Source organism: Simochromis diagramma, unplaced genomic scaffold (genome assembly GCF_900408965.1).
Source record: "Simochromis diagramma unplaced genomic scaffold, fSimDia1.1 OVJJ01000486.1, whole genome shotgun sequence".
NCBI lineage: Eukaryota > Metazoa > Chordata > Actinopteri > Cichliformes > Cichlidae > Simochromis > Simochromis diagramma.
The window spans coordinates 1315215-1327507 of record NW_024387047.1 but is presented as its reverse complement, the minus strand read 5'-3'; the positions used below and the strand labels follow the sequence as shown (position 1 = coordinate 1327507).

At 40.4% G+C, this 12293-nt stretch overlaps 1 protein-coding gene across 3 annotated transcripts in view; it reads left to right on the top strand.

The window, feature by feature from the left end:
• The window catches only part of LOC120741750 (regulating synaptic membrane exocytosis protein 1-like), a 110244-nt gene that overhangs the window by 58134 nt on the left and 39817 nt on the right, over positions 1 to 12293 (top strand). For all 3 annotated transcript variants that reach the window (XM_040044784.1, XM_040044785.1, XM_040044780.1), the window contains exons 5-6: positions 712 to 983; positions 4185 to 4879. In XM_040044784.1, the coding sequence (XP_039900718.1) occupies positions 712 to 983; positions 4185 to 4879 (967 nt within the window). The remainder of the gene's footprint in view (positions 1 to 711; positions 984 to 4184; positions 4880 to 12293) is intronic.

Sequence of the window (12293 nt, the reverse complement as noted above, 5' to 3'; positions counted from 1 at the left end):
GAATTAGCTGTCACTGTCAAAAAGGGTTAACATCAAGTAATCACTACATCCCGAAGTGGTTATGCAATTCACTCAGCTGTGTGGGTCTGATGCGTGTGTCACGTGTCTGCGTTTGGACTCACTCTTTGCCGTAGTGCATCAGCACAGCCAATGTATAGTCAGTGTGCATATGTGTGATGGGACAAATAGAAGGAAAGAAGACAGGAGATATCAGTTTGGCAGCGACTTGAGTGTCCTTTCATTATCCAGTTGGCTTTGTGTCCCTCATTTGGAGGCCAAGAGCGGCCCACAGTGGAAGCAAAGCTGCTCCCTGCTATAACTGCCTTGATGTTGATCTTAAAAAGCTTCCATAAAAACCTTTTTCTGGGCAGCAGAGCAGCTCTTTAGGAAGTGCATTGTTCCGTTTCCTGTTTGACAGTCACAGCCGTGCCTCAGATTAGTGCTTGGCAAAATACTTGGCTGAGATGATTTCTACTAACTGCAGTAAAGAATATTTCCTTTCTCTTCGACACCTTATTCTGATACTAATGTGAAAAGCGTTCAGCTCCTCATCACTACTTCACTGTCGTGTTATGCAAGTATATGTCATATATTATCTGATCTGTTTGTGCAGAACCTCTGTGATGACAGCTTGTTGGCAGATTAGCTGATAAAGATACATGTGTCGTATGGCTGTTATTGTAATCCCCACCCGTGCTCCTTCTATCTTAGGTGATCTGGGTGTGCAATAACTGCCGAAAGCAGCAGGAGATTCTGACCAAGCCAGGGGAGTGGTTCACCGGGCCCCCCGGGAAGCCCGCTGGCCTCGGTTCAGCCGTCAGCGAGCCGTCAGTGTGCCAAGCTCCCGGGGATAAGAAGCTCAGATCTCGCTCCCAAGCACCACCGGGGTCCACCACTGCAATCTACGACCCCAACCGACCGAGCGCACCTGGGACCGCGCCTGGCATTGATGCTCGGTCGCTCAGTGAACCACCACGAGACACGTAAGGCGGAGCTATAAAGTAGAACCCGTGTTTCTGTGGCAAAATGCATATGCAGACATGGGCAAACAAAAGGCATATTTTATTCTTTTACCTCATGGGTGCGACGAACATCACTGAAAAAGTGTGAAATGTTCAATGTTAAAATATAAAGGAGAGAGAGTAAGTTTTTTTTTTTTAATGCTGTTGTGGTCACAAGTTGTTTTTCCAAATGATTGATTTAATCTCTTTAAAAAATAAGAATTGGCTGCACAACTTTGCATTTATTTTGGATTTTCTCAAATGAACATGGGGTCAAAGTAGACTTACAGGTTTAATTATATGCATGTTGTCCCTCAACCACATACTTTTGGTAGCCATCAATAAGCTTCTGACTTAATTCTGCATATTTGACCACTCATCTTGGCAGAATTGATATTTTTTACTCAAATTGGTTGGTTTCCTGGGATGAACCCAGCTTTGAAATGTAGTCCACATTCAGATTGGGGTGGTGGGAATTCCACACGCTTAATATGACCCTGTTTAACCATTACAAAACCACTTTTGATGTGTGTTTGGGATCATTGTCCTGTTGGAACACCCAATTGTGTTTCAACCATCCAGCTGTTGATCTGTGGGGAAGTTGAAGAATTTGGAGGTAGCTCTTCTTCTTCATTATTCCATTATTAACTTTTACAGTGTACTACTATTGCTAGCCCAGAGCACAACACTACCATCACCATGCTTGGCTGCTGGTACAGTTTTTTTTAGCTCTGAAAGGCTCGCTTACTTACTCCTCCAAACATACCTCTTGTCAGCAACATGCGCATTTAATATCTGTGCAGGTACCTTGTGGATTTTATGGTAGCATGCAGATACAGAGATGAAGATCAATGTGTAAAATTGCTGCTACATTTACATAATGAGGTGACAAGAGCTCAATACTCAAAAAACTCCCACGCAGAATGTGATCAATCCATCTAAGGCCTGAGTACTGTGAAGGCAACAGCATATGATTCACCCTTAATTTGTCACCCTCTGATACTGTGACTCAGTAATGGAGGGATCCACCTTAATTTGAAAAATGAGAAGGTGCTGCACGCGCTGGAGTTACTCTGGAGTGATGGTACTCTCTTTCAGATCATATCACTTCCAAAGACAATGACCACTAACATCGCTGCATTAGGTTGTTATGAGGAATAATAAAAAAAGAAAAACAAACAAACACGTAAAGCAAGTAAAAATATACTGTTGGTGTTTATCCTTTCCCAATGTTTACTGACAATATTTACTGGGACATCATCTCCCAAGCCAGAGCTGGTGCTGACAGAACAATAAAAACTACACTGTAAAAAGACAGATGTTGACATTGTTTACATGAACAGCAGTGGGTCCACTCAAATCCTCCTCTAACACCAGGAATATTTCTCATATCATTGCAATAAACAGCAAAAACATGTCTTTTTGTTTTCTTTAAAAAATATAAAACCCAATTGATTTACAGCCTTTTTGGTTAAGAAGACATGTGATCAGATACCTGTACTGAAAAAAAAATCAATTTAAAAATAACATGTTCATATAGCTACATGTGCGTTCCTGTCTGAAATTTAGCAGAGACATGTTAATGTTACATAACGTATTACTCCTTCATGGAGCTTTGCAGATCCTCAACTAGATCTTAGAGTTGTCACTAGGGGGCAGAGTGGAGTGGAGAAGACGGGAGTCATATTATGCAAAGAATCTTTGTAATGAGATGAAGCCAGCTAGGATAGGCTCCAGCCACCCCGCAACCCTGATAAGGATAAGTGGAGGAGAATGCATAGATGAGGTGAAGCCAAATGTTATTTATTATCTAAAGTGTCCATGGCAGTCATTCTCTATATTTCTTATAACTTTCTCATTTGTTTTCTTCTTCTTCATGGTGAACTCTGCTGTTGATCCTTTTCCGTTCTCCACCAGTCAGTCTCTCACCTATTTATATTGTCATCACCATCACACTCCTGGCTTCCAAGAGCACTGCACATAAGCGCATGTCTGCAAACAGACATCATCACACAACCATAAATCCCACATCAGATGTGTGGAAAGGACGGCCAGCCAATGGTTATTCAATGTCCAAATGTTTGCTTTGTGTTTATTGCACTAATGGCATTTCAGCACTCCCTTTATGTATAGCTGGAGAACTAGCAATACATACATACAATACATTTTTTTAAAAGACAGAGCCAAAGATATCTTGATTTTTTACTCTATTAGTTCTGACCTCTGCTAGTTCCATAATTTGGGATTTGTGGGGTTCACTGATTAATACTGCTTTTCTTGAGATGCTCCTCTTCAAGAGCCACGTTTTTCAAAAGAACCACAATGTACTGGTAGCCATCAATTCCTGGATTCACCAGATAATTAAACTTCATAAACCTCCTCAAGAGCAAGTGAAATGTGTAAAATTGTTAAAAAGTGCCCATTTTATCTTGTGTTGTCTCAGCCAACAGAAAGAAAGCAGTCCTAATGCTTGTGTTATTGAGCACCATCTCCCACATTCCTCATTTGCTTCCATTATACAATGATGGATTATGCCTCTTAGCATTGTTTCCTATGCCATTCATTGTAATGGAAGAATGAGGCTACTTCCAGCACACTTAATAGTAGAATGAGTTTTCACTTGTGACATTCTATTAGTGGACACTAATGTTAACAATGAAATGGTAACAGATGCAAATCACACCAGTGGCATTTGTCACACATGGCTTAAGTGGATACATTGTATAAGCAGAAGCTAAAAGCAGCCACATACATTAACCAAAGTCTTCCACCCTCCACGTGCTGTCACAGCTGTCTGTGATGCTCGGTTTGTGACTCACTTTCCGCCAAATGAATCATATAGCTACTCATTGAAGAGCCTTCTTAAGCGCACATGTGATGATTTATTGTTAACTCAATGGGAACAGAAAACTTCGGAATTTCAGATTGTCTGACAAAACACCCTATCGCCGACTTGTTAAGTGATGATGTAATGCCCTGTGACACCCCGAGTGACAGATACTGATTTACAGGTTAATTATTATTGGCACTGAAGGCTAAAACAATGAGATGATTCAGTTTGCATTAACCTGTGTAACATTGTCACTCACACGTTGCCGTTGTAAGCTTCCTGCTGAACAGTTCTCTAACCAAACCAGTATCTTGTCTGACATCACCCCTCATCTGTATACTTTCCCTCCTCAGGAGGAATGGACGGGGTGGAGGAGCTGGTCGGGGAGAGCGGCGGCAAGGCCAGCCCAGGCTGAAGACCCAAGTCTCCATGGACCGGGACCTCAGGGGGGAGTCTAGGGAACGCAGGGAAAGTCGGCGCCTGACAAAGGGACGTTCTCTGGAGCACGATCCTGTGGGAGGTGTTGGAGTAAGACGGACAGAAGAGGGGGATTACCATCACATGGACCACACCGGTGCGCCCCCTCGACAAGCAGGGCCCGTCCCTCCTGGAGGCAGGGGCCATCCTGTGCCCGGGCAAGGTCGAGGCACAGGCGTAGGGGGAGGTGAGGTCGGGGACGGTGCCCGACCTGGACAGAGGACGGCGGGTGGGGTAGGCGGGCTGCATGAACATGCTCTTTCACAGCAAGCCCCTCCCCCTGAACTCAGAGAACCTCCTGATTCAGGTCCTGGCTCAGCCCCGGGCCAGGGACCCTCAGTGAAACGGACCAAACGGGACAAAGCTGAGAGCATGCTGCGCAACGATTCGCTAAGCTCTGACCAATCGGAATCTCTGCGTCCGCCACCGCCGCGGCCCTACAAGTCAAAACGAGGGCAGGGGGCCGGAGGGAAGAGACAAACGAGCGTCAGTAGTTCGGAGGAGGAGGGCGGGACCACGCCTGAGTACAGCAGCTGTGAGGATGCCGAGATTGAAAGTGTCAGCGAGAGAGGTGAGAAAATATCCATCATTACCTTCTGTTCATGAAGAAACTGTGGCATATATTGATATCTGTCTGGTCATTTGTTTGTTTATCCGTCCATACAATTACACGAGATATTTATTTTGACAGAAGATGAGGAAATGATCCACCCTACCCTTTGTTTATGGCATCTTAAGTCAGAGCGGTACATTAGCCTTGTTCTTCAAGCGACAACATTTTTGATTTAGATTTTAAAACCAAAATCTCTGTTTTAATGTGTTTTTTTGCTGTGAACTATCATCAACCATGGGCGACCGTGGCTCAGGGGGTTGGGAATCGCATCTGTAACCGGAAGGTCGCTGGTTCGATCCCTGGGCTCGCTGTCCTGGTCGTTGTGTCCTTGGGCAAGACACAATAGTGGCATTGTAAAGCGCTTTGGGTGCCTTGAAAAGCGCTATATAAATCCAATCCATTATTATTAAGATAATATAAAGGATGGAAATTTATAGTCATGCAAAATAATAAAACATTTTAGTAAGTAAGATGTAAGTTAAGATCAAATAAATAAAATAAGATGATCATTCATTTTCAATTATTTAAAAAAATCCAGCTTTTTAAAAATTGCCTTTCACAATAAAAGTGTGTATTATAAGCCTGACGGACTGCCAACTTAAGGACCGGTGATTTTTCCTTTAATACAAAAGCTTTGAGCTAGCGCATGTATTTTATTAGCCTGCTGTTGTTATTATGTTTTGCATATATAAAATCAGCTGGAAAGTCCATAAAGACCTCTAAAGACTACCACATAAAGATTACAACTTATTCTTATTCCTATATTCTTTTACTTTCTTAGCTCACATTCATCCACTGATTTTGGATTACCATCGGTTAGAATATTTGGAATGAACATAAACCTTCATTTAGTGCTTTCTCACTTGTAAAGAGTTTACTGCTGGACCGTAGCTATACTAAGTAACATGTGAAGCAATTACTTAAAAAAAAAAAAAAAAAACTAGATCCCTATGGACAACCCTGAGTGGGATCCCTGGAGGACATTGTGTTAATGTTATATTATTTTTTATTATATTCCAGTCTCCAGGGCACCCACTAGACTGTGTGGGTCTTTAGCATTAGGCACATAAAAATCCCCACCTTACCAACAGAATTTATTTCACATCATGCATTTCATTGTATTGGTGCTGCACTTGCAGTGTGTACGTTTGAACGCTCCCATCTGACCAATATATTATGGGAAATGAATTTAAGAAGTGCAGACAGTTGTTCGGTTTCCATCTGTGATCCTCACTTGCACTGTGTCAGTCTGCGAGTCTACAAACGTTTCGCTTCTTTAACACCGTGTGCTCGCTGATCACAGGTGAGGCGACTCTGATGTAACCTCCTGATTTGGAGAAGCACTGCTCGTTTATCAGGGTTTTTTTATAATGCTTAGTGAAGCGCTAAAACCTCATGTGTTACACACCAAACGGCTTGAGAACAAGCTTTGCAAAGGCAACATTTGAGAGGCATGGTCTGGCTGCGCCTGCAGAAACGTGGCACGTCCTGCGACATTCTCTAATGTTTTGTGTGCCGTGCATGCAGCAGGCTGTAGCCGGCAGTCCGGGTTGTCAAAATGAGCAGCTACCCAATAAACTGCCATGCACGTTAACAAGTGTGTGTATCTGAACGTTTTCCTGTGTGTCATATTGTATTGTTTTCAGCTTGGCCCTGAGGGAGGACAACCCCACACTGAGCACACATGTACATGTGTGCGTGTAGTGTGTTTGTGATGGGGGCAGTTTGACCCCAGTTAATCCCAGGCTTGACCTTCTTTGGCTTTGCATAGCCAACTATGTCCCCAAGCCTGAGCACACACAACTGTTTACACTCTAACCTTGTCATGTCCAAGCTGGGTTATGTCACTTCACTACTAACCATTCCAAGGCATTTGGACTGGCTGCTATGTATCCGACTGTGTTAAAAATAATACAAGCCATAAATAAATATACACAGCTGGAAGGAAGTCATATTTTTCACTGTTTAGCAGCTTGTAACCAGTGCTACAAAAGCATTGCTTGAGTTAAATATGACCAGTCTCATATTTCAGAGCTGCTGTTTTTCTATCACTTCCTGGGAGTCCCATTCTTGCCACTTGTCCTGTGGGCTCTGTCATTTCAAAATCCATCAAGAAATTTGCGTAGAGAGCAAACTCCTCTCACAAACTTACCTGAATTTTAGTCCAGAGGATCGTAGCTGGTGATGAGAGTTGGGTCCTTAGGTAGTTAGTAGCTAGTCATAAATAGCAGTTAGATAGCAGTTTGACCCTTTGAGACATGTACTGTAACAGCAAGCTTAAGTAATGTCATTCAGCTAAGTGATAACGTAAGGATACATGGATTTTCTAAAAAGGTTTTTGGGCCTTTAAAGATCACTCATGACTCTTAGAGTTCACCTCTCTTTTCCTCATCTCATCTAATAATAATTAACAGAACCCAACAATCACACTGATTGTATTCTCATGCTACATTAAATTTTATTTGCACTGGAAACCAACAAAAGTGTGCAGCATTCTGTGGAGCAAAGGATGGAGCGCCAGCCTGGACCCACACCAGCCGCTGTGACATTCATCATGTGGAGGTTTAGGATGAGAGTGTGCTGTCAGGCCAGGTTTTAAACACATTGGTGTGGCAGCAATTCGCTGCTTCCTTTTTTAGCTCGAGACTGAGACCAGGTCAGCGCCAAGATGTGGTTGCTGGCAGCTAAGGAGCATCCAGGCATGTAAATCATTGTAAATTCGGGGCACAGTAGATCTGTGCAAGTATTGTCCTACATACAAACATGCGCTACCAACTCACACTCTCAATGGAAGAAAGGGAAACATGATACAAACACTTGAGAATTCTGTCAGGCAGTATTTAATCTATTGCATTTTAGATTAATTGGTTTTACTTGGATTTTATAGAGATGTAAATAAAGGCAGACTTATTGATTATAGTCGAGTTTGCCAGATAAAATAACTGATGCTGGCAGGTTTTATCAGCTACAGTTAAAAGCTAACTAATAGTTACTCTGTGTGCTGGTGTTCCACTAGTCTTGTTATAAACGTGAACCTTGTGAAAAGGTCCTTTATGTACTCAATGTCTGCATGTAGTGTCCTTGTACCAGGCACCAGACAGAAATAAACAAACAGCCCCTTTGCTGTAGAGCTAGCTAGCCCTGTGTAAGATGTAGGCTAAGATAAACAAGTAAAGTCATGTTCTAGCATAACTTGTTTAGCATAGATACGTATTTGTGTTTTTGAAAATGTAATCTGTTTAAACAGTAGCCTTTTAGGGCTACAAAATTAAAAAGGAGTTTTGTCTCTTTGTCGTTAAAGTTAAATGGAGTTACTGAAGTGTAGAGCTAAAATTAGCTTCAGTTCCGACGCAGCCAGAAGTTAAAAAAAGAATTTTTAACCACATGATCACGGATTAGTTTCAATTACTACATATTGGTAAATGTAAGAGAATTTCTTTTTTCTTTCTGTGTTTAATAACCTTTAACAGGTACTGATAAATGCACAACATTGGTACTTGTTTGATTTTTACTGACTTTTGAGTGATAGGGTAAGTACTGTCAAGTAGTTGGTACTTGACATAAACAGTCATAAACAATAGATGGTACTCGTACAGTGTAGGGTATTTCCATGTTATGTATTCAGAATACGTTAGAGTAACGTATTCTGAATACTTTGGATTACTTAATATATTGTCATTCTTTTTACAACTACATGAATGTACTATTTCTGTGTGATTTATTACTATTAAGGTTACTCGCCATACCAATACCAACTAGATTTTAAAATCTTAATATAAAATGAGTAACAGTAGGTGGACATTAGGTAAGGCTGCACTTTTTGCAGCGATCTCGTATAGGAAACTATTCCGCGCGTATATAAAACAGATCCGCAGCTCTGAACCGTAGTAAAGGGACTTCTGACTAATACATTGGATTCTGTGTCGGGCTCGTAGCCGAAAACTAGCTTTACTTTGTTGTCTGGGTCAACTTTGCTAGCGAGAAACAGAGAGAGGCTGCTCCAACTGAACTTATTGTTTCGAGTCCTCAAGTGGCCATCTGGGTCTCTCTTCAAAAGCAAGGCAATCTCTAATCCTTACTATGAATAAATGTAAAAAAGTAATTATAACTTACTATTAGAGGGTGTATCTGTATCCCTGTGTTGGTGTTGTTCTTGTATTTTCGTAATAATGTTTGTCCATGATCAGCATTACAACTGACCAATCACGTTGTTGTGATGTTATAGCATCGCAATAAAAAAAGTCTGTGGTTATGTAAAACTTTCTTCTGGAATAAATGGTAAGCATTGCAAGTGTTTTCTTTATTAATTTATGCAACATAATAAATATGTTATTAAGTTAGGTTTGTTGTTTTAGGCAAATTTAGGCTACTCATGTTGGTTTGCCTGTGATAGTTAAAAAGAATTGGCTGACTCCTGCTAGCTGAATGCTCAGAAAATGTAATTGCTGAGTTGTAATACTGATCCTGGACCAATTCATGCTCTATTAGAGATAGTAAGCTAGTTAGCTGTGCATGGTAACACTTGCAGCTTCCAAATGCTTTTGCTCCTCTTTGTTTGGTTTTAAGAACACTGTAAAAACAAAATGCCAAAGTCTTGTTGAGCTGTGACTGGATAAATTCAGTTCCCGTGGTTTTGGTCAAAGTGCAGGTTCTTCTTTATAAAGAATACATTTTATTTAGGCCATGTGGCCAAGGCTTTTCCTGCATAAGCAAAGAATTTTTAGCCACAGTCAATGTCATAAAATTAACACACGGTAACTATTTGCCTGTTAATTTCATGGACAAACCTTATGTGTGGATTCACCCTCCACAAAGGCTCCTTGTAGGCCATGAAACATTGATGGGTTTCTGTAAATATTCTATTATTAGGATCGTAAAGGTTTATTTTTAAAGGGCTTATTTCACACTGTCTCTGTTTTAGGAAACGTGAAAAATATTATTTGTTGTTAAAGTCCCATTCCAAGTTGTGTTCAAAACAGTGTCCTGAGCCCGTAGTGGAGTTTTCTCTTTCTTTGTTGCCATTAAAAGTGCCGAAACACAAAAACAATACACACTCGCAGCCATGTGGCTCACCCACTGCATGAAACTATGTTCACGCTCAAATTATGAAACTAAGAACTGGGTTGAGCATTTGCTTTAAGATTACATAATATCACTATAAGTTGTCCCAAGCCATTAACCTCATAGCTTCCCCGGCTCCTAGGAATGCAGCTCTGTTTTACTCTGTGTCATAACAGTGTCGTCCAGGTCCTGCGCACAGTGCAGCACTGCCCTGCAGCCCGTGTGTACAGGCTTTGGATTTTGGTCTACGTCACGAGCTAGAGCTAAACACAGTCTTAGGAATAAATTAATAATTAATTAATAGAAAAGGAGATTGGGCATTTCAGGCAGTGGCACCGAGGTTGTGGAATTCTCTTCCACTGTCTTTATGTTGTATAGCCTCCATTAACTCCATCACAAAGCAGCTGAGCCCATGTTTATACAGACTATGTTTTATTCTGTGGCTTTAAATTGTTATGATATGTTATGCTTTTATTTCTTGTGTTTTATTGTGAAGCACTTTATGGCTTTTTATCTGTGAAAAGTGCTATAAAATTCCTTTTTAACCTACTCACTCGCTGATTTTTGGTTCAAAGTTACTTTTGTAATTATTATCCACAAAGTATAAGAAAAACCCAGCTGCCTTTCCTGATATTTATTTTTAGCCCTTTTCTTAAAGAGGCTTTGCCTTAGGAGGCTACCACTGTAAATCTGAATATGTAAATGACTTGCCTGCGTAAACAAAGGTGACGCTGACGTGCTACCTCTACTTGTGGTATAGATAAAAGTATGGCTGAGCCTAGTTTGATTTCAGCTGATATCTCTTCAACAAAATATATAGATTTTTTGGGGCATAAAGCTATGTCGGTTATTTTTCTAAAACCTGTTGATGCCTTAGATTTGTTTTGGAAGATTTATAAATTTATTTACAAAAAATGACCTTTAAAGTCTGTGCTTATTAATTTGAAATAACATTTTGCATTTCAGTTTTAAGTGATTCTGCAATTTACATTTTAAAGACACAAAGAAAACATTAATCATTAATTACTCATTTTAATAACTTTATTCTTACTTTTGTGCTCAGTTTCTTGCACTGTATACTTTTGAAAAGCACTTGAATGAATATTTAAATAGCTTTAATTTTAGCATTTATTTAGCTCACTTTTGTCAAGTTTCATAACGATATCTTTGCATTTAACCCTCAATGTCTCATGTATCATGTTTGATACATACAGGTTTTGAGAGTTTTTAAGACTACATCAGTTGTTCTCATATTTCCTCTTTTTTCCGAGGTCGTCATTTAGGAACGTGGTGGGTAGCCGAAAACGTAATATGGTGACGATTTGTCACCTAGCGTAAAATGTTACGCTTTGGGAGTGAGAACGTGTTGCCAAATCATAGCAACATTTTCTAAGGCATAGACCTACAATCATATAAAGACAACAGAGGACAGACCAACAATCGTATGACCCCCTCTGAGCAAGCACTTTGGCGACAGTGGGAAGGAAAAACTCCCCTTTAACAGGAAGAAACCTCCAGCAGAACCAGGTGCACGCAAGGGTGGTTCATCTGCTGCGACCGGTTGGACTCCCCAGAAAAAAAAGTAAATTGCACGATACATTTTTAAGCAATAAATTGCAAAAATTTTTGGATGTAGAAAAAGTGCAAAATATGTGCAAATAATATTTAATTTTTATAATTTTGTCAGAACGGTCAATAAATGCTCCATGTTAAAAGACAATAGAACTTTCTGGAAATTATTTTGTGATTTAGACTTTAACAATATTAACTTTTATGATGTATAGCAGCTTTAAAACTGATCGTTAGTATTATTATCACTTAATAAGTGAATCAATTTAGTGGTTATCAAAACATATTTATTAACACATATAATTTATTACCACATATCTATATTTGTTTCATTGGCTCAACCTATGCCCGATACCTAAATAATGTGAGAAAATATCTGTTATTGACACGCTTGTGCTTGTATTTGGCCTTACATTGTTGCATTACCCCTGGAGGAGATCAATAACACCTAATCTCTGAAGTGTCTTGGATGGATTTAAAGCGTTTTAAAAGGCTTAACCATCCGTTGGTGTCATCGCTGCCTCAGTGGAAAACTTTTTAGGCCACCTGCTGCCGTGGTGATACATTTCTAATTCCAGCCCAGGCTTGAATTTTCAATAAACTTAAGCCTCCCCATTGTAAACAAGTACCTCCTGAAGAGCCCCCAAATTTGGCTGAGCTGTGTGTGTGAGGACTCCTGGTATGTGCTGTGTATACAAGGTGTGTGTGTGTGTGTGTGTGTGTGTGTGTGTGTGTGTGTGTG